Source organism: Impatiens glandulifera, chromosome 4, assembly GCF_907164915.1.
Source record: "Impatiens glandulifera chromosome 4, dImpGla2.1, whole genome shotgun sequence".
NCBI classification, from domain to species: domain Eukaryota; kingdom Viridiplantae; phylum Streptophyta; class Magnoliopsida; order Ericales; family Balsaminaceae; genus Impatiens; species Impatiens glandulifera.
In genome coordinates, this window is record NC_061865.1 from 45,511,746 (window position 1) to 45,535,281 (window position 23,536).

The 23,536-nt window shown below is 31.4% G+C and overlaps 2 protein-coding genes and 3 non-coding genes across 6 annotated transcripts; 1 reads left to right on the plus strand and 4 right to left on the minus strand.

Moving 5' to 3' along the window:
• Positions 1 to 4,172: 4,172 nt before the first annotated feature.
• On the plus strand, positions 4,173 to 4,520 carry LOC124935218 (oleosin L-like). The gene has a single exon (XM_047475665.1). The coding sequence runs from the start codon at positions 4,173 to 4,175 to the stop codon at positions 4,518 to 4,520; it is 348 nt and encodes a 115-aa protein (XP_047331621.1).
• A 2,851-nt stretch (positions 4,521 to 7,371) lies between these two features.
• On the minus strand, positions 7,372 to 11,906 carry LOC124933517 (polyadenylate-binding protein 2-like). Of its 2 annotated transcripts, none has more exons than XM_047473932.1 (6): positions 11,650 to 11,906; positions 11,457 to 11,559; positions 8,918 to 8,985; positions 8,117 to 8,308; positions 7,915 to 8,042; positions 7,372 to 7,702 (listed from the first exon to the last, which is right to left on the minus strand). In XM_047473932.1, the coding sequence occupies exons 1-6, from the start codon at positions 11,767 to 11,769 to the stop codon at positions 7,657 to 7,659; spliced, it is 657 nt and encodes a 218-aa protein (XP_047329888.1). In that variant the 5' UTR covers positions 11,770 to 11,906; the 3' UTR covers positions 7,372 to 7,656. The 2 variants fall into 2 exon arrangements, with proteins under 2 accessions (XP_047329888.1, XP_047329887.1); XM_047473931.1 differs by having other exon boundaries at positions 8,918 to 8,997.
• A 7,888-nt stretch (positions 11,907 to 19,794) lies between these two features.
• TRNAN-GUU lies at positions 19,795 to 19,868 on the minus strand. Its single transcript has one exon. It is a non-coding gene; the product is annotated as a tRNA-Asn (tRNA).
• An 872-nt stretch (positions 19,869 to 20,740) lies between these two features.
• TRNAN-GUU lies at positions 20,741 to 20,814 on the minus strand. Its single transcript has one exon. It is a non-coding gene; the product is annotated as a tRNA-Asn (tRNA).
• A 720-nt stretch (positions 20,815 to 21,534) lies between these two features.
• On the minus strand, positions 21,535 to 21,612 carry TRNAN-GUU. The gene has a single exon. It is a non-coding gene; the product is annotated as a tRNA-Asn (tRNA).
• Positions 21,613 to 23,536: the final 1,924 nt, after the last annotated feature.

Consider the following 23,536-nt stretch of genomic DNA (forward strand, 5'->3'; position numbering starts at 1 on the left):
ACGTCCCCAAAATTTTTATATTCGGGACATAAACGTCCCGAATATAAATACTTTCGAGACGTTTTCTCCCAAAAATGTCCATGTTTGGGACGTTTATGTCCCGAATATGTCCATATTCAAGACGTTGATGTCACAAAAATGTTCATATTTTGGACGTTTTTGTCCCAATATGAACATTTTCGGGACATAAACATCCCAAATATGCATATTTTCGTGACATTTTTGTCCCAAATGCACATTTTTTAGATGTTTTTATCCCGAACATGCACACGTTCGAAAAGTTTTAGTCCCGAATATGTTCAAATTATGGACGTTTATATCCAAATTTTTCATTTCGGGACATTTTCCCCCAAAATTTGCATTTTCAGGACGTTTAGGTCCTGAAAATATTCATATTCGTCCCGAACATGCACATTTTCAAGAAAAAAACGTCCCCAAAATATTTATATTTGGGACATAAATGTCCCAAATATGAACAATTTCAGATCGTTTTCTCCCGAAAATGTCCATGTTTGGGATGTTTTTGTCCCAAAAATGTCTATGTTCAGGTCGTTTATGTCCTGAAAATGTTCATATTTTGGACGTTTTTATCCGAATATGAATATTTTCAGGAAATAAACATCCAAAATATGCACATTTTTGTGACGTTTTTGTCCCGAACATGCACATTTTCGATACGTTTTTATCCTGAACATGCACACTTTCGAGAGGTTTTAGTCCGGAATATGTTCATATTATGGATGTTTATGTCCCAAATTTTCATATTTCGGGACATTTTCCCCCAAAATATTGCATTTTCTGGACGTTTATGTCCCGAATAATTATTCAAATTGACATATTTTTTTAGTTACACTTATTTTCAATTTAAATTGACAATTTGGAATGTTCTTTTCGTAGGAAAATTCCCAATGTTAGAATGATATTTTCCTCCGTAGAAGAAGTTTGTGATTACTAAACATCTCGTAAACCCGAAAAGTTGTAAAATTGAGATTAGGGTTTCAAAAATATGTTCGACATGCACAAAAATTCTTGGAATTTTGCAACTCTTTTGAGAAAATTCTCAATTTCAGTTGTTGCATACATCGGGCTCCAATTCCCCTCTTCGTTTCTTTCATCCATATTCTCGTGAACTAGTGTAGTCCTTCATGTGCAAGGATTTGCAGTCTTTTAACAAAAAACCATTCAAGTAAATCAACAAACGCGAGAGTTCACATTGTGATTCACATGTGTGACCAAGGAGCGCATTCGTGGATTCATTTCATCTTTTTTAAGTCTAGGAATATCTAACGAGAGTCCAGAATCACCTCTAGACTAAGCATAGAATGTTCTATTAAATAAACTTAAGATACGATAAATAGACATTCAATAATTCTAATGGGTTGATGCCAACCCTTATTAGAATTTAATCAAGAACTATGATTACTCCTTCTAGATTAGAGACAAGGTTAGGGCATTCACAAACAAAATAATTTTGAATTCGGAATGTAATTGTGTAACGTATCTTTACAAATAATGGTCAACTACATAGGAGTAGATACTATCCCATGGGATAGGTGCATATGACATAACTTTTGCGGCCCTTTCATCATGCGTAACCAAGCATCGACGCTTAATCCGTGAATACTCAGTTTTCTTTCTTTAGTTTCTTTGTGAAGTAAACTAAAGTGGTGACTCTTAAAATCAACCAGATTATTATGTTTTTGAACACGTACAAATCTAGAACATGTACGGGCCAAACATGGAAACATCTATGATATATAACTCCACTTTGGTTTATCATCTCAAATAGTAGAATAACATCCTATATGGATAGTTCTTTTACATACTTTTTTGTGGATTCAAAAGGAAGTTAAGCCATGGAGGTTCTATAGCATAGCTTTCGTAGAAATTTTTTCTTCTAAAAGGTGCACGGTTCGTGTTTACCATTTAAGTGTTTCGATGCGTCCCCTCCATGGGCGGAGCACTCGAATGGATATTTAAGGCATGAGACCGACTAATTTCGAATCGCACAAAATTCTCTTAAAGAATGAACATTTGAATGGATAAATAAATCTTAGGATTAGATCATTCATGCCCTAAAATACAAGACGTTAAGTGTACTTTTAAAATTGGTAGACGCTTAAGAAGAGAGAAAGTCTCATGTACAAGAAAATATCTTCTTGGAATGCGGGGTGTAGTTAGGGAATTTAAACGTGTCATTCATTAATTTTGACAAAAAATCTGGAACCCAACTATCAATGAAATTGAAATAACGCTGGGAATGTAGAAGAGCAAAATGCTCTCTAAAAGAGGGAGTTAGTTGTTACAAAAAAAAATGCTCACGTCTCTCCCAACATATATGATGTCTATTTTTAGACTCCCAATAGCAGTGACGGAAAAAATTTGAAAGGCTGATGAGAGACTTCCTTTGGGGATCAATCGATTCTAACATTACTCATTTAGTTAGATGGATCAAGGCCAAAAGTCCCACCAAAGATGGGGTCTTGGAATTAGGGACATGTTTTCTTTCAATAAAGTTTTGTTGTCTAAGTGGTGTTGGGAGGTACGCGGTTGAAAAATAGAGTCTTTGGACAAATATTATCCATAGTAAATACAAAGATAATTGGTTTGGGTGGTTCACTTAGAAGGTCAACGCTAAAAATGGATGTGGATTGGAAAAGAATTAGAAATAATTGGAGACATCTCAGAGAAAATTCAAGGTTTGTTATGGACAAGGATAATTCCATCAGTTTGTGGCACGATAACTGTGCGGGAATAGTATCATGCTAAAAGAGTTTCAAGATAGAAATGGTTATAATGTTACTATCAGATTTCATTGTAGACTCAACAACGTGGAAAAAGAGATGTTGGAGAAACTAAATAATAAAATCAAAGGAACAATATTAAACCCTACAAGTAATGATAAGATGATGTGGAAAAAGTTGGATCGGGTTTAGCGTGAGAAACACTATAAGTCATTAAACCAATTAGAGATGAATAACTACCTATTGAATGTGGTTTGACAAAATGATACACCCCCAAAATTACTTTCTTCAGATGGTGCGCCCACCATGATGGTATCCTTACGGGCAATAAATTTCAATCTAAAGGGATCCTTATTGTGAGAAGATGTCACTTATGTAGGGAGGTGGAGGAGATTGTTTCACACATTCTTTTATATTACCCTTACGTTGAACCCATTTGGAGTTTATTGTAGAGAATTCTCGGGGTTAATTGGGTTCTACAAGGGACTATCGACAATTTTTTGTCTAAGTGGGTGGATCAATGCAATAACGTTGGGCTTGAAAAGAAATGGATTCTTATTTTTCTTATTATTTGGTGGACGATATGGCTTGAAAGAATTAATAGGAGGATCTTTGACAATAGAAGTAGCCCAAAAAAATTCTCAAGGGCCTTCTTTTAATGACTCTCGCGGATATTATTCTAATTAGGATGGGAAACACTGTAGGTTCTGTCAGATGCATCGTGGATCTTCTTATGAGATTGGAAGAAAGTAATGTTTTCAGGTTGCTCTTGTCTTCCCTTTTGTTTTTAACAGGTTTATTCTGGAGGTTTGATTTTTGTTGTTTTGGTTTCTAGTCAGTTTATTTTGGTTCACTAGATGACTCGTGGTTGTTTTTTTTTGTGTGTGAGAGTCGGTCATGAGAATATTTCATGGGAGGGTTTTTGGCTTGCCCCCTTGGATTTTCGGTTTAAGCATCATCGGGAGAATAAACTAATTTTGCTGGTGCTCTTCTACGTCTTCTACGTTTGACATGACAACAAATAGTTGTTATTTTTTATTTTTTTTATGAAATAAATTTGTTAAAAAAAAGTACAAATTAATTTGATTGAAACTTAGAAAATAATGATTATATCAAACCCAAGATTCCTTATACTCTATAATGACTCTCCAACAAACTAATAACTAATTGAGACCATGAAAGGAAATCAATCATACATTTTGCTCTTTGTAATTTGACCTTAATTTTTAATTAAATGTCTGAAAAAATAAAAACAATCAACAATTGTGCTCTAAAAGTAAAAGCAACGTGTGAGAATTCTAAGGCAAATGCATGAGAATGAAAGAACGCGTGCTCATTCCTTTACATACATCTATATTATAGTCTCATCTAATCATCATCCAACAATAAATCGCAACCATCCGATTAGTATCATCAACATCATCGTCAATGAGGCTGGATAATTTGCAGGCTCAAGGGCCGACCATGAACCAGCCAAGTTCCGGCCAGCAGATCATATTGAAGGTTTCCGCGTCCATGGTCGCCGGCGGATCCTTTTTTCTCCTCTCTGCCTTCATTCTGATCGGAACCATCGTCACCCTCACGTTGGTCACGCCGCTGATTGTCATATTCAGTCCTGTTCTGGTACCGGCCGCGATAACAGTGTTCTTGATCATGGCGGGATTTATCGCATCCGGCGGTTTAGGGGTAGCGGCTCTGATAGTTCTTTCATGGATCTACAAATATATGACGGGGAAGCATCCATCGGATTCGGAACAGCTAGAGTATGAAATATGAATGAAGCTGGCCGGTAAAGCCTCAGATAAAGGACCGGATCACCAGATCTTGTGGGTTTATTTATTATGTAGATAATAATAATTATATATTGGTGATAATTATGACCTGACCAGTGGGAATTTCGGCTTGAATAAGATTTATGCGAAAAGGTTTAATTGAATATTTAAGAATGCATAATCAAATTTGATTATTAAATAATCAAAATTATTAAAAATATAAAAGTTTAAATGAATTGGTTAGTTAATTTTTTAATATTTTATTTTTTTAAATATATATATTATAATAAATAATATTAGACACTAATAAATAATTTATTTAATTATTTAAAATTTAACTTACAAAATATATATACATACATAATATTATAAAGTGTTAACATTTCATACTAAAGACCAAGATTTGAATCTTTTAAAAGAAGTAATTATTAGATGTAAGTAAGCGAATATGGGTAGATAAAGCGGAAGCAATAATGTCTTAAGGATTCGTTCAAATACGAAATGTCGTCTTGAGTAACACAAACATCGGTAATAAAAAAACCTAAGAAAAACTTAAGGGAGTAATACAAACATTGGTGATAAAAAAACATAAGGTTTATGCCTCAAATAATTAAAATTATTATATATATAAAAACTTAAATGAATTGGTTAGATAATTTTTTAATATTCTTATTTTTTCAAATATGTATATAATAATAATAAGTAATATTAGATTCCATTTGAACTTTATATTTGATTAATAATTTGATTCAAAATAATAAAACAATTTTAAATAAACTAATGGATAATTTTTTTTTCTTGGTTTTTTATAAGGATGGCAATGGGTACCCGTATACCCGATACTCGTGGGTACCCTATGATCGGGTTTGGGTATTTTAAATCGGGTTCGGGGTCGGGGATGAGGAGTGAAAAATTGTACCCGATCGGGTTTGGGTTCGGGGTCGGGGATGGGGAGTGTTGGAAACCCAAACCCGATACCCGAATATATTAATATTAATATATATATTAATAAGTGACTTATCAAATTCCACGTCACAACTTGTAACTACTAATTATCATTAAATAAATATATTAATTATTTTATCATTACTCTTAAGTCTTAACATCACGTTAACATCATTTCCTATACGTATCACGTTTAACATCATTTCATTCATTTGTAAATTGTAATAAGTGTTTCTCTCTTATAATATTTCCATTCAACCTTACTTAAAGAGTTCAAGTTTTCAACTTCTATCTTCTTCAACTTCTTATAGTTTTTGTTCAAAGTCTCCAATAACAAAAAAATGTTATATTTTTCAATCTCCGCAACAGAAGTTACATAACTATGCAAGTAAGTAATGTTTTTATTTAATAAAGTTATGCATGTTATTAGTTAAATACTTTAATCTTAATTCTATTTTTTTTTTATTTGTTAATGTTGGTTTTTTTTTTTATTGATTTCATAGGTTGTATTTTACATGTGTTGAAGAAATGTATTCAAGAAGGATGTTTTTTTGTGAGAAAACTAATTTGATAATTTTTTAAGTTTTTGTGTTTAATTAAGAATTATGTTCTATCACTTTTAAGTTTTTTTTGTATTTTTGTAGTATTAATGAATTTATATTATATAGTGTGAATGATTTTCTATCTATTGTTTAAGGATATAATATTTATTAATAGTTTTAGGTTATTATATTTTGTAGTAACATATTATATTTAATTTATATAATTTTAGTTAATTAAAATATATTTTTTAATATCTAATATCGAGTAATGGGGTACCCGTCGGGGATCGGGTACCCGACGAATCGGGGATGGGGATATAAATAGAGATACACGTCGAATTCAAGGTCGGAATCGGTTAGTAATTTGAAAATCGGGTTCGAGAATGGGTAATTCACTACCCGACGGGTAGGGTACCCGTTGTCGTCCTAAAAGGCAGTTATTATAATCTCACTAAGTTATTTTATTAAGTATATATAGATTATTTAAATTATAACTATTAGTGTTAAATTTTTTTTTTTAAAAAAATTAAAATTAAAAGATATTAATATATAATGATAAAAAAAATATATTTAAAAAAAATATTTTTTAATATCTAATTAAATAACTTAAATAATGAGATTAGATGAAATGTTATTTGATTAAGTAAGAATTATATATATATATATATATATATATATATATATATATATATATTATAAAAATTTAAGCGTTTCAATATTAATATTATTAAAATTACATGAATGTGAGTCACTGGTAAAGAATGAATGGGACAAAAACAATACAAATGAAATGACATATACATTGTAAAATGTGGTAATATAGTTCAAAGTTTAATCATATTTAATAATGCTCATAAGATTGAACTAGTGATCATGGTCAAGATTGTTCTTTTGTTTTTAAAAATTTAAACTGAGTCTCAAGTTTTAAGGTTATTTATACTCCATATCTAATTTTATATTGTGAGAATTGAATTTATTAATTAGCTATTGAGTTGATTTGATAAAAAAAAAGAAAATTATAGATTTGATCATTTATATTTCATATTTATTAAATTTGACCATTTATATTTAATAATTTGTAATTAAATTTAAACTAATTAATTATATAAATTAAGTATACAAATTCTAGCATAATAATAATTTTAAATAACTTTTTTTATTAAACAAATACATAAATTATTATTATTATTAAATTAAAATAAAATAAAAGGTAATGACTTCTTTCAACACCTTGTTTAATGACTGTATGATGATCTTATCTTGCCAATTGAATAGACAATGAGAACCAAATAGATCTAATGAACTTTTTATCCAAGACCAAGAATAGAAAGAAAAAAATTGTTACCTAAACCTTTAGGAATTCAGGTCTGTGTGCCAAATATCTTCTTTAATACTTCATAAACTAAAAACAGTTGGATTAAAATGAAAACAAAGAGTATCAAGCCTGTTTCTTTGGAAATGTTATGAGAAGGGGATGGGGTAGACATCATTATAAACTCTCATCATATGCCTATTTCATGTTTTGTCTATGCAGTTTACAAACCATAACAGCATGGAAGCCATTTCATCCATGGAAAATCAATCAAACAAGACATGAAGATGGAGGAAGAGGATGATCTTCTAATAATGAAATAGGAAGAAGAAAAAACATAATCAATATGGCCTGTACCGCATTGGTCGCCTGTACCTGGGTACCCTCCTGCATTACAGAAAACCAATCAAGTTTCTAAATTATAGTGGCGGAATTTGATTAATTTTCAAAAGGTTAAAGTTGTCATTTGTATGTTGTTACTATATTATTGAATACCTATAACTTGTATGACATTGATTATCAATGGAGGAAAAATTTGTTCTCTCGAAACTCAGATACTATACCAAAAGAAAATAGAAAAACAAAATGATTTTGCTTACCCATAACCATATGGTGCATAGAAAGGAGGGGGCATGAAAGGCATCCTGCCTCTAAAACCAAAATAAGGGTTGGCCCGTCTTCCACGAAACTGTTTCAACCCAGGAACATTGGTTCGTTTAGCTGACACCTGAGGAGCCAAAATGAATTATATATTTGTGATCTTAACCAATTAAATATCCCAGTCAACAATTTCATTTTTACCTTCAACTGGCGGCCATGCAATTCAGTCTCATTTAGCAGCACAGCATTTTGGACAGCCTCGAGTTCAACAAATTCAACATAAGCAAAACCTTTAGGCTGACCAAATTTATCTGTTAAAATTGTCACCCTGTTTACAGTGCCACACGACTGAAAATGTTGTTGAACTTCTTCAGGTGTACATCCATAGTCTACCTGATAGACAAATCAAATAGTACACTGAGATAAAATTATCTAGACAGATTGGATATCTCCACACTTTGTCAAGGTACCTCATTTCTTCAGCATTTACTCGGATTTCATTTTGGCATTCAATTGGATTCATTTTGATGCTAACCGTTCAAAAGAAACTATGGACAAGATCTATTCTTTATTTAGTATTCTACATGAATATTTTCATTACAAAAGTAACTTGCAAACCTAAACAGGAAGAAACAAATGAGGCCAAAGTATGCACACATATTTGGAAACACTTATTGTTTTGTTTGTGTATTTGAATACAAATAAGATACATTTGAAAGCTAAACTTAGTTAGCGACAAATTCAAAATTTGATTGGTTGTTTCTCATTTGAATCCCAGAAACAAAAATTATAAGTGTTTACAAATGGGGCAGTTATTTGGAAAAGCTTTTTGATTTAGATCAAGATACAAAAACAAAAATAAATTTATGAATCTGACTAAGTTCAGGAACCAGTGTTTTCAAATATGGTCACTGTATAACTTAAATAGGGGTGATTAGTCTACTTCCTTAACTTCAAAGAAGAATTAATAAATGGAACAAAAAAAGAATTCTAGAGCCTCACATTTCCAACATATATTGACCGTGCATCAACCTCTTCCTTTTCTGCTTGGGTTGCAGAAGCACTTGAATCTGCATATACATCTAGTTATTTGAACAATCAAAATATTTCCAATAAAATGTTAAAGCAAACCAATAAGCACAAACACCATACATCTAATACAGATTCACAGTAGAAACCATCCAATTCGCCAAAACCAAATAGGGCATAGATTCTCAGCTTTTGACTAACTAAATGAAATTTCTAAAAAATATCCTAATAATTTCTCGCTTAATTTCATTTGTACATTTTTCTGGTTGATTGCATCTAGTTTCTTATTGCCATCTCTTACTGCATCATATGCCAAACACTCGTTCAATTCTTCTAGGAAAAAATCCTTATATCTCTGCTCATAGTATCTTTTGTAAAGGAGGTATCCTAACCCTTGATAAAAGAAAATTCATGTCTTACTGCCTATTCCATAGCTTCCAGTCCAGTTCCAATTTCAGTGAGGTAAATCTCTATAGAGAATTGAAGAAACAAAATAAACTCTCATTTTGTTTAACAGATATGTTTGTAGACCATTGATCAAGGTGGTTTTGAAATAGTCAAATTCAAATCTCAATGGCTTTGCTTGTTCAAGAATATTCAACTGTCGAGAAAATATAGTCTTTAAGGATTCCTCGTTAATAGAGTTGCTGCAAAAAACAAGATCAAACCATATAGACTATGCATAAAAAAATTGTAGGGAACATTTTGATTTTGGACCAAACAAGATTGGGAGGCTAGAGGATGGTACAAACTTTTAGCAATAGTCTACAAGCAAGAAACCAATTTGCAAGGGAATATAACTATCCAGGAATTCTGTAGAATTGGCAAATTTACTGAAAATATTTGCACTCCTCTTGCTGGAAGAATGGGCACAGGCCTTGGCAATAAAACTGGAAATCAAGGACTCTGTTCAAGTCTCTTGAAGGATATGGATGTGTTTAACTAGTCTGGAGATTAAAACAAAGTCACTAAAGAAGGCCATGAAGATGGCTTTCTAATTTGTGGATTACCACTGTAAAAGAAACAAAGAGGATATTTAATGGTATTGAACTATCTTTTCAAGCGTAAGAATCTGTGATTCGATTTTGCATAAAGTTGATTTGTTGGAAAAATGGATGCAAAGTATTTTTCTGTTTCCCTTTTATGTGGACTGGCGCAGAATGAGAATGGTCAAGGTTTGTTCTCTTAAAAAAAACATTAAGCCTTGTGTGTGCTGCATTGAGGTGCCTTCATCAGGCACTTTGGTTGCAATACATTATCCTAAAACTCTTGTCTCTTTGAATGAGGTGTTAGTTTGGCTTAGAAAATTAAGAATCATGCCTCCATGTAGTATCCAATCAACTAATGAGATATAAATGTAATAAGAATTCTTTCCCACATAAGAACTGCAAATATAGAAAGTAGACAAAGATTCAACAGCTGATAGAAGATATCAGACTACCAAATATTAAGTTACTTTCACAACTTTTAATTGATAGGACTTGGAGCATAAGGCAAGCTTACAAAATTTTTAACAGTTGTCCTATAAACTAACTATGTAGGTCAATTAGAACATGGGATAGAGTGACAACAGAATGGAAACACTAGTTTCTGTTCCATCTGGATGTGAATCCAAATGAGATCAGGTTTGGAAACAAAATTAAAATTTTATTGGCAGTAACCCCATCTGGATCCAGATTCACAAACAAAAGATGTTTCCAAATGGGCTATACAAAATTATGATTCCTGTAATCAATTGGGAATGAACTTCTGAGACAGCAGCATTGTATACAAAATTGTGATCAATAAGGAATGAACTTTGGAGACAGTAGAATTGTATACAAAATTATGATCAATTAGGAATGAACTTCGGAGACAGCAGAATTGTATACAAAATTATGTTCAATTAGAAATGAACTTCAGCAGAATTCCATAACAACTTCCACACATGCAACCAGTTCCTATCATAAACTGGTTCTATATACTATTTTAGACCATAGTAACATGAAACAAGATTGTGCAAAGGGGAAATACACAGATTCTTGATTTCTATCTCTATTAACTTGTGGGAGAGGCTTAGTAATAGAAAAACATTTACTTGAAGGTTTGGCCATTCTGAGAACTTGAAGGATGCAAATCCTTCAGACTATTCTGTCATCTTCCTGCCATCAATTGGCTCAAACACTAATTTGGCTTACATTTTCATCTACTTTCAAACATTTATTACAACCTCAATGAAGTTAGAATTTCATAGTTGGGTTTTCAACAATTATTGTATTGACATTGAACTAATTCAACAGGAACTCTCAAATACATCTAGGCTGAAATGGGTCTGAAATATCAATCACTCAGACCTATACACATCTCCATCAGACACTTCCAACTCAATTACCATAACATATGAAGTTCCACTCAAATTCAGTAAAGGTTCTTCTCTCCAATGCATAAATTTAAAATAAAATAATGGCAATCATAGAACAGATGACAATTAATTCAAATAAAGAACACACAATAGAATAAACAAGAAAGGAACCTTGGCCAGCTCCCATTTCCTTCTCGACTTTCGCCTGCATTTCACGAAGAGCACCAGCTTCTTCTTCTATCTCCTTAAGTCTCTTCTTCATATCCTCCAGGTCCTAATCATGATCAAATCAAGAAAGAACTAAATCGAGTTACATACTGCAGAATAAAAAGATCGGAGAATAAAATAAGGAAAGATTGAAGACCTTGGCACTAGGGTCCTCTTCTTCAGCCCTAGACATATCAATATCGGCATCCATATCTCCTGCATCGGGTATTTCCCCTCCATAGACTTCATGCTCCTGGTCTTGATCATGATGGTCCATTATAATCTCTCACTCTGTTTATCTCTATATCCCCTCTTTCAGTCTCTCTGAATGTGTAAGTATGTGCATACCCAAGTGTATAGCAGCTACACCTGCCTGCACAGGAGAGCTTAGTTTCAGTTTTCTCTCTCTTAAAAACGATCAAAGTGTTTGGATTTGCAGATCGGAGTTTATACTTTATAGGTCATCAATCAAAATATGACAGAGGTCAGACTTGCAATTTTGTTAAGTTTGAGGGTCATTTGGGAATTGTTTTTTTCAATAATGTCAACAAATTCAAAAAAAACTTAAATTTTATCATTCATACAAAATTTTGTTTTGGAAAACTTTAGGATTTTTTTCTTATTTTGATCGAATCTAACGTGGGATTTGCAAATACAAGACGTTCCTATCAAAATAACCTAGTGGTAAGAGCCGACTTAAGAAAACGGGTTCGATTCTATTAGAAGCACAATGAGTTGGAAAAAAAAAGGCCCAATCAAAACGGATCATTAAAGAAAAATATTGACCTAATTAACCCATCAATACTAGAGGCCCTAACTCATGTTGTTGTTAACATTGAAAAAACCTAAATTATCTATAATACAATTGAATTTGCAATGTTTTCTATCTCTTATGAGAGTTTTTTCTCATTTACTTTCTCGATTGTTATGGGATTGTTATCGTTTATTGTACTAAAGTGTTTAGAAGAGGAGATAGTCTTTGTTCTAGCGTTATCATTTTCAAGAAAATACAAATTTAGGGTTTGTTTGTGATTGTATTTTTAGGGTTTTGTTTGACACGTTCACACATTGGAGTCGATTGTGGCAAATTTTAGGGAGATTGTGGGATTTTGCAAATCCTTTATAGATTCATTGGTAACATTATTGGTAACATTGTATTACAATAGTGGCACCCTATGAAATTAAGTGCATCATATTTCTTGAGCTAACATTAGGATTTGTTAGTCATTTTTACTACTTAGAATTGTTGAAAGGTTGTACCCAGACATTGGGTTTGGTAATTTCTTCTCCCCAAAAAAAACTCAGGTGCAATTTCAATATTTAAGGATATGGTTAAGGATTTCAATCTCACTTATCTTTTAGAGACTCGAACGAATAATATATTTGTTAGAAAAACTATTAGGAAGTTAGGCTATTATAATTTTGATCTACTATGGTTAGAAAAACATGTAGAGTTGAACCCGAGGGGATGCAACTATTCTTGGTCTATCAATAGATAACATAGTGTGATTGGCTAATGCTTCCTTGTTGGTTCCAATCATAGTTCAATTATTTTGAAGACTATATCATGTGAAATATCATGTGAAAATGAAAAGACAGATTGTCTTTTACCCTTATTTGAGTCATCATAACAGAAAATTGATCGTTTAAATTGATGAGATGCCAATAAGAATAATCGAGAGAAGGTGACAAGAATTTGACCGATTAGAAAATTAACGATTTTAGGGAAAAAAAACTGAGATTAAAGAAGTAACTCACGACTAAAATAAACAATTTCTTTAGTGGAAGGTCTCATAATTTAAAAATATATCATAACTTTTTGGGATGGTGGGTTATGAGATTAAGAGAAAAATATGTCAAATTAGAATATCTCAACTTCATTTACCAAGAAAAAATATTTTCAATCTTTCATTCATGCATGCGCTAAAAGGATGACTTGAACCTCTAATCTTGTGGTTCACACACCCTAACAAACTAAGTTATTCCTACAATGCATATATAATAGAGCTCATAGTCACATGTGAGCCACAACAAACTCAAGTTATACACTTTTTATAGTGCCTTGGCTAAGGCTTCCATTTTAGTTTAAATCACAATTCAATTATTTTGGAGACCAATTCTAATCATGTTAAAAGGAAAAGACTGTTTGTCTTTCAAATTTTTAAGTAGCCAGAAAATATTACTTACCCTTGTTTGAGTCATCCAAACCAATAAAATATCATTTGAAATAATGATATGCCGATAAAAATAATCTGAACAAGGTAACAAGAGCTTTGATCGATTAAAAAACTATGAGATCAAGACCAACATACAACAAATGAGAATATCTCAACTTAATTTACCAAAAAAAAAATTAAAATTTCAGTTACGCATGTAGTAGAAGGAGGGCTTAAACCTACAACATTGTGGTTAACAGGCACATGCTCTAACCAACTGAGCTATTCCTGCATTGCATACATAATTGAGTTCATGGTCATATGTGAGCTATAACAATTTTGAGTTATACACTTTTCCATAGTGCGAAGGCTTTGTTTCAAATTACAGTTCAATTATTTTGGAGACCAATCCTCATCATGTTAAAAGGAAAAGAAAGTTTGTCTTTCAATTTTTTAGGTAGCCAAATAATATTGATTACCTTTGTTTGAGTTGTCCAAACATATCATTGATCATTTGAAATGATGAAATGCCAAAAAGAATAACCTGATCAAGGTGATAAGAATACCGATTAATGAGATATGAGATCAAAAGAAAGATACATCAAATGAGAAGATCAAGACTTAGTTTACCAAGGAAACAAATATTTACAATCTTACATTTACACATGCACTAAAAGAAGGGTTTGATCCTCCAGCCTTATTGTCACACTCTCTAACCAACTAAGCTATTCCAATAATAGATATTTAATGGAGATCATGGTCACATGTGAGCTATAAAAGCTCGAGTTATACACTTTTCCATAGTACGTTGGTTAAGGCTTCATTTTGGTTCAACCCACAGTTCTATTATTTTGGATACCAATCATCATTATGTTAAAAGAAAAATACGGTTTGTCTTTCAATTTTTTGTTTGAGTCGTTCAAAAACATAATTGATCATTTCAAAAAATGAGATGCCAATAAGAATAATTAAAAAATGGTGACAAGAATTTTGACCGATTAATGGGCTATGAGCTATCCAATAATATTATTTATCATTTGAAATGATGAGATACCAATAAGAATAATTTTAACAAGGTGACAAGAACTATAACCGATTAATGGGCTATGAGATCAAGAGAGAGAAAGATACATCAAATTAGAAAGAGGGCTTGAACCTCCAATCTTGTGGTTAACAGCTAGAGACAAATCCAAAAATTTGTATTAGGGTGAGCTTAAATTTTGTGTAATAAATTGTATATCAAAAGAAGACATTATATTATCATATTTAAATAAGTTGAATAAAATTCATTAATAATAAATATATATTAACATCCTTGCCTAAATCTCGTTCAATATAAAGTGTCAAATAATCGGGAAAAAAAGGCATCATCTATTTTATTGCAAAGTTCTATTCGTTGTTCATTGCTGAAAATGTTTCTTCGGGAGTGGTAAAGACTGTAATGTTAAGATTAAGTAAATATTTTATTAAATAATTAAAGTGAAATTTAAAAAAAAAATAATAATAATGCTCATATTATAAATTTTAAAGATTATGATATTTAATTAAGTATAATAAAATCAAATGAGTTATAAACATAAACATAATATACATAAGTAAGAAGATAAATATTAGAGAAAGAGAATTAGAAAAAAATTGAGATTCTATCTATTTAGCGAATTAGAAAAATAAATATAAAATTTAAATAAAAATAATTAAATAATAAAAATTAATAGAATATTGAATTATAAAATTACTGATTTTGATCTAAACAAATTATTGCAAATAAACAAGAATACAAATATGAGAATATTATGTGTCTATATATACATAAGTATATAATTGGAAAGGAATGAGAAGCATCGGAAAATATTGAGAAGTTGGGATTTCAGATTTTTTATTTTATTATATATGTATTAAAAAAATTAAGGCGTGGGCTTAAGCCCACTTCAGTCCATGTATACATATGTCTCTGTTAACGGCCCCAAGTTCAAACCAAAGTTATTCAACCATGCATATATAATGGACATGCATATATAATGGAGTTCATGGTCACATGTGAGCTAGAACAAGTATGAGTTCTATACTTTTCTATAGTGTAGGCTAAGGCTTCTATTTTGGTTCAAACTACTGTTCAATTATTTTAGAGACTAATTATCATGTTAAAAGGAAAGGACGGTTTGTCTTTCAATTTTTTAGGTAACCGGACAAAATTTATTACCCTTGTTTGAGTTGTCCAAAATGATAATTGATATGATGATATACCAATAAGAATAATCTTAACAATGTGACAAGAACTTTGACCGCTTTTGGACTATGAAATCTAGAGAAAAATACATGAGAATATCTCAACTTCATTTACCAATGAAACTAATATTTTATTTACACATGCGCAGAAGGAGTGTTTGATCCTCCGACCTTGTGGTTAACAGCTGCACGGTCTAACCAACTAAGTTATTTTAGCATTGCATATATAACGGAGCTCATGGTCACATAGGAGCTACAACAAGCTCGAGTAATATACCTTTCCATAGTGCCTTGGCCAAGGCTTAAACTTTGGTTCAAACCATTTTTCAATTATTTTGGAGACCAATCCTCATCATATAAAAAGTAAAGGACTATTTGTCTTTTAATTCTTTAGGTTACCGGAAAATTTTTCTTACACTTGTTTGAGTTGTCCAAAAAGATAATTGATCATTTGAAATGATAAGATACCAATAAAAATAATCTTAACAAGGTGAGAAAAACTTTGACAGTTTAATGGGCTATGAGATCAAGAAAAAAAATACATCAAATGAGAATATCCCAAATTAATTTACCAAACATACAAATATTTCAAAATTTTCATTTATACATGCGCTAGAAGGATGGATTGAAACTTCGGCCATTTGGTTAACAACACACACTCTAACTGACTAAACTATTCCAACAATGCTTATACAATGGAGCTCATGGTCAAATGTGAGCTACAACATGCTCGAGTTATACATTTTTAATAGTGCATTGGCTAAGGCTTCCATTTTATTCAAACAACAGTTCAATTAATTTGGAGATCAATCCTCATCGTATTAAAAGGAAAAGACGGTTTGTCTTTCAATTTTTTAGGGAACAAAGAAAATTCCTTACCTTGTTTGAGTTGTCCAAAAAGATAATTAATCATTTGAAATAATGATATACCAATAAAAATAATTTTAACAAGGTGACAATAACTTAACCGAATAATGGGCTATGAGATCAAGAGAAAAATAAATCAAATTAATATATCTCAAATGAATTTAACAAGATATCATCTGCACACTCTAACCAAATGAGCACTATTTAAGTAGTGCATATATAACGAAGCTCATGGTCACATGTGAGCTACACCAATTTTAATTCTACACTTTACCATAGTGCGTAGGCTAAGTCTTCCATTTTGGGTCAAACTACTGTTCAAATAATTTGGAGACCAATTCCCAACATGTAAAAGGAAAAGACAGATTGTCTTTCAATTTTTTAGTTAACTGAACAAAATTTCTTACTCTTGTTTGTGTTGTCCAAAAAGATAATTTGATGAGATACAAATAAGAATAATCTTAACAAGATGACAAGAACTTTTACAGCTAGAGTAAACTAAATTAAATGAGAATATATCAACTTCATTTACCAATGAAACCAATATTTCAATTATTTTATTTACACATGCGCTAGAAAGAGGGTTTGAACATCCGACCTTGTGGTTAACAACCACATGCATTAAACAACTGAGCTATTCCAGCAAAGCATTTACAATGGAGCTCATGGTCACAAGTGAGCTACAAAAATCTCGAGTTATATACATTTCTATAGTGCCTTGGCCAAGTCTTCCATTTTAGTTCAAACAATTTTTCAATTATTTTGAAGACCATTTCTCATCATGCTAAAAGGAAAGGATGGTTTATCTCTCAACTTTTTAGGTTACCGGAAAACAATTTTTACACTAGTTTGAGTTGTCCAAAAAGATAAATAATCATTTTAAATGATGATATACCAATAAAAATAATATTATCAAGGTGATAAGAACTTAGCCGAGTAATGGGCTATTAGATCAAGATAAAAGTAAATCAAATTATTATATATCAAATGAATTTAACAAAAACACAGCCACACAATCTAACCAACTCAGCACTATTCAAGCAGTGCATATATAATGAAGCTCATGGTCATATGTGAGCTACAACAAGTTAAAAACTAGGCTAAGTCTTCCATTTTGTGTAAAACTACTGTTAAGATAATTTGGAGACCAATTCACAATATGTAAATGGAAAAGATAATTTTTCGATCAATTTTTTAGGTAACTGGACTAAATGTCTTACCCTTGTTTGTGTTGTCCAAAAAGATAATTTTATATGATGAGATACAAATAAGAATAATCTTTATAAGATGACAAGAACTTTGACCGCTAGATAAAAAAAATTATATGAGAATATCTCAACTTCATTTACCAATGAAACCAATCTTTCAATTATTTCATTTACACATGCGCTACATGGATGGTTTGAACCTCCGACCTTGTGGTTAACAACCACACGCTCTAACTAAATGAGCTATTCCAGCAATAAATTTACAATGTAGCTCATGGTCAAATGTCAGCTACAAAAATCTCGAGTTATATACTTTTCTGTAGTGCCTTGGCCAAGTTTTCCATTTTGGTTCAAACAAATTTTCAATTATTTTGGAGACCATTCCTCATCATGTTAAAAGGAAAGGACGGTTTATCTCTTAATTTTTTAGTTTACCGGAAAACACTTTTTATACTAGTTTGAGATGTCCAAAAAGATAATTAATCATTTTAATTGATGATATACCAATAAAAATAATTTTAACAAGGTGACAAGAACATAACCGATTAATGGGCTATAAGATCAAGAGAAAAATAAATCAAATTAGTATATCTCAAATGAATTTAACAAGAAGAAAGCCGCATACTCTAACCAACTGCGCACTATTCAAGCAATGCATATATAATGAAGCTCATGGTCATATGTGATTGTCAACAAGTTTAAATCTTCACTTTACCATAGTGCGTACGTAGGCTAAGTCTTCCATTTTGGTTAAAACTAATATTAAAATATTTTAAAGACCAATTCACAACATGTAAAAGGAAAAGACAGTTTGTCTTTCAATTTTTTAAATAACTAGACGAAATGTCTTACCCTTGTTTGGGTTGTCCAAAAAGATAATTTTATATGATGAGATATAAATAAGAATAATCTTATCAAGATGACAAGAACTTTGACCGCTAGAGAAAAAAATTAAATGAGAATATCACAACTTCATTACCAATGAAACCAATATTACAATAATTTCATTTACACATGCGCTAGAGGAGGGTTTGAACCTCAGATCCTATGGTTAACAGCCACACACTATAACCAAATGAGCTATTCCAGCAATACATTTACAATGTAGCTCATGGTCAAATGTCAGCTACAAAAATCTCGAGTTATATACTTTTCCATAGTGCCTTGCTCAAGTTTTCCATTTTGGTTCAAACAAATTTTCAATTATTTTGGAGACCATTCCTCATCATGTTAAAAGGAAATGATGGTTTATCTCTTAATTTTTTAGGTTACCGAAAAAAACTTTTTACACTAGTTTGTGTTGTCCAAAAAGATAATTAATCATTTTAAATGATGATATACCAATAAAAATAATTTTAACAAGGTGACAAGAACTTAACCGATTAATGGCTATGAGATCAAGAGAAAAATAAATCAAATTAGTATATCTCAAATGAATTTAACAAGAAAACAACCGCACACTCTAACCAACTGCGCACTATTCAAGTAGTGTATATATAATGAAGCTCGTGGTCATATGTGAGCTACAACAAGTTTAATTCTACACTTTACCATAGTGCGTACTTAGGCTAAGTCTTCCATTATGGTTAAAACTACTGTTAAAATAATTTGGAGACCAATTCACAACATGTAAATAGAAAAGACAGTTTGTCTTTCAATTATTTAGGTAACTGGACGAAATGTCTTATCCTTGTTTGTGTTGTCCAAAAAGATAATTTTATATGATGAGATACAAATAAGAATAATCTTAAAAGATGACAAGAACATTGACCGCTAGATAAAAAAAATTATATGAGAATATCTCAGCATCATTTACCAATGACACCAATATTTCAATTACACATGCGCTAGAAGGAGGGTTTGAACCTCCGACCTTGTGGTTAACAGCCACACGCTCTAACCAACTGAGCTATTCCAGCAACATATTTAGAATAGTCACACACTCTAACCAACTGAGAACTATTCAATTAGTGCATATATAATAAAACTCATGGTCACATGTGAGGTAGAACAAGTTTAATTCTACACTTTACCATAGTGCGTAGGCTAAGTCTTCCATTTCGGTTCAAATTACTATTCAAATAATTTGGAGACCAATTCTCAACATGTAAAAGTAAAAGATAATTTGTCTTTCAACTTTTTAGGTAATTGGACAAAATTTCTTACCCTTGTTTGTGTTGTCCAAAGAGATAATTGATCATTTGATATGATGAGATACCAATAAGAATAATCCCAACAATATGACAGAAAGTTTGACCTATTATTGGACTAAGATATCTAGAGAAAAATAAAATAAATGAGAATATTTCATCTTTAACAACCACAAGCTCTAGCCAACTGAGCTATTCCAGCAACACATTTAAAATAGCCACACACTCTAACCAACTGAGAACTATTCAATTAGTGCATATATAATGAAACTCATGGTCACATGTGAGGTAGAACAAGTTTAATTCTACACTTTTCCATAGTGCGTAGGCTAAGTCTTCCATTTTGGTTCAAATTACTATTCAAATAATTTGGAGAGCAATTCTCAACATGTAAAAGTAAAAGATAATTTGTCTTTCAACTTTTTAGGTAACTGGACACAATTTCTTACCCTTGTTTGTGTTGTCCAAAGAGATAATTGATCATTTGATATGATGAGATACCAATAAGAATAATCCCAACAAAATGACAGAAAGTTTGACCTATTATTGGACTATGATATCTAGAGAAAATAAAATAAATTAGAATATCTCATCTTCATTTACGAATGAAACCAATATTTCAATTATTTCATTTACACATGCACTAGAAGGAGGGTTTGAACCTCCAATCTTGTGGTCAACAGTCACATGCTCTAACCAAATGAGCTATTCCAGCAACACATTTAAAATAGAGCTCATTGTCACATTTGAGCTACAAAAAGCTTGAGTTATATACTTTTCCATAGTACCTTGGTCAAGGCTTCCATTTTGGTTCAAACAATTTTCAATTATTTTGAAGACAAATTCTCAACAAGTTAAATGGAAAGGACAGTTTATCTCTAAATTTTTTAGGTTACCGAAAAACACTTTTTACACTAGTTTGAGTTGCCCATAAACATAATTAATCATTTGAAATGATGATATACCAATAAAAATATTTTTAACAATGTGACAACAAGTTAATTGATTAATGGGATATGAGATCAAGAGACAAATAAATCAAATTAGTATATCTCAAATGAATTTAACAAGAAAACAACTGCACACTCTAACCAACTAAGCACTATTAAAGTGTGCATATATAATGGAGTTCATGGTCACATGTGAGCTACAACAAGCTTTAGTTATACACTTTACCTTAGTGCATATGCTAAGTCTTCTATTTTGGTTCAAACTACTGTTCAAATAATTTGGATACCAATTATCATCATGTATAAGGAAAAGACAGTTTGTCTTTCAATTTTTTAGGTAATCGGACAAAATTTCTTACTCTTGTTTGAGTTATCCAAAAAGATAATTGATGATTTGATATGATGAGATCTATAGAAAAATAAATTAAATTAGAATATGAAATTTTCCAATGAAACCAATATTTCAATTATTTTATTAACACATGCGCTAAAAGGAGGGTTTAAACCTCCGACCTTGTGATTAACAGCCACACGCACGCTCTAACCAACTGAGATATTTCAGCAATCCATTTAAAATGGAGCTCAAGGTCACATGTTAGCTACAAACATCTCGAGTTATATACTTTTCCATGGTGCCTTGGTCAAGTCTTCCATTTTGGTTCAAACAAATTTTCAATTATTTGGGAGAGCATTCATGATCATGCTAAAAGGAAAGTATGGTTTATCTCTCAAATTTTTAGGTTACCGAAAAACACATTTTACACTAGTTTGAGTTGTCCAAAAAGATAATTAATCATTTAAAATGATGATATACCAATAAAAAAATAATTTTAACAAGGTGACAAGAACTTAACCGATTAATGGGCTATGAGATCAAGAGAAAAATAAATCAAATTAGTATATCTCAAATGAATTTAATAAGAAAATAGCCGCACACTCTAACCAACTGAGCACTATTCAATTAGTGCATATATAATGAAGTTCATGGTCACATGTGAGCTACAATAAGTTTTAGATATACATTTTTCCATAGTGCGTAGACTATGTCTTCTATTTTAGTTCAAACAACTGTTTAAATAATTAGGAGACAATTCTCATCATGTAAAAGGAAAAGACAATCTGTCTTTCAATTTTTTAGGTAACCAGAAAAAATTTCATACCATTGTTTGAGTTGTCAAAAAGATAATTGATTATTTGATATGTTGAGATACCAATAAGAATAATTTTAACAAGGTGACAACAACTTATCCGATTAATGGGATATGAGATCAAGTGAAAAATACATCAAATCAGAATATCTCAAATAAATTTAACAAGAAAACAGCCACACACTCTAACGAACTGAGCGATATTCAAACAATGCATATAAAATGGAGCTCATGATCACATGTGAGCTACAACAAGTTTTATTTCTACATTTTTCCATAGTGCGTAGGTTAAGGCTTCCATTTTGGTTCAAACTTTTTAATCTATTTGGAGACCAATTACAGTTTCTCCTTCATTTTTTAGGTAACCGGACAAAATTTCTTACCCTTGTTTGAGTTGTCCAAAATTGTAATCAATCATTTTATATGATGAGATACCAATAAGAATAATCTTAACAAGATGACAAGAACTTTGACTGATTAATTGGCTATGAGATCAAGAAAAAAATACTTCAAATTAGAATATCTCAAATGAATTTAACAAGAAAACAACCACACACTTTAACCAATTGAGCGCTATTTAAGCATTACATATATAATGGAGATAGCGTACCATCTACGCGAGAAAACAAAGACCCTTTGGGTCTCATCCTAGCAGAAATACTAATGGGTTAAATGAATCATAGTTAACCTCCACCATGAGGAAAAAAAGGCTCACCTCTAATACTATATATTTGGCTTCTCAATGAACTCAAACGCCACCCACCGACGGTTCTTGGTGACTTCATGGGTCCTACTCATTGAAGGATGAGAAAAGTCATACATGAGCCTCTCAAACGAAATGATGATTCCTTTAAGGAATTGCTCCCATGGTACCCTATTAAGAAAATGGATTACATGATGGACGATGAACCAATGATTACACTCATGGGTTTAGAATGAGTCACTTCTTACTACATTCATGACCTCTTCAAATAGTTAGTCGTGATATCATGGCCCCTTATACAGGAAGCATTATTTCCATAGATAGGCCAATAGACCACAAGTCTTATGTTGGTTATATTTGAGAAATGAAACAACGCCTCAAAAATGAGGATCTTAAAGGAAAGAAGAAATTACCTAACGGATATCATCTAGGTGTATGAGCGGGCTTAGAAAAATGAAAAATATGATAACTCAAGTTTAGGAACAAGCTATAGTAGGACTTAAAGCCTACAATCTTTGTTGTCTCTTTTCCTTATCTAAAATCTCTTTGTAAATACAAACAAGAGAGATGCGTGTATGTAATGAACTACCGGTTATTTTTGTATGATAACTTATATGTTTTCATTACTTGAGATTA

Excerpts from the sequence above, each read along its gene's own strand:
- LOC124935218 (XM_047475665.1), top strand. The coding sequence starts at position 4,173 with ATGAGGCTGGATAATTTGCAGGCTCAAGGGCCGACCATGAACCAGCCA.
- LOC124933517 (XM_047473931.1), bottom strand. The coding sequence starts at position 11,769 with ATGGACCATCATGATCAAGACCAGGAGCATGAAGTCTATGGAGGGGAA. Across the intron at positions 8,998-11,456 it reads GGAAATGGGAGCTGGCCAAG|ATGTATATGCAGATTCAAGT; the intron begins GTTCCTTTCTTG and ends TCAAATAACTAG. Across the intron at positions 8,043-8,116 it reads TGCATGGCCGCCAGTTGAAG|GTGTCAGCTAAACGAACCAA; the intron begins GTAAAAATGAAA and ends TTGGCTCCTCAG.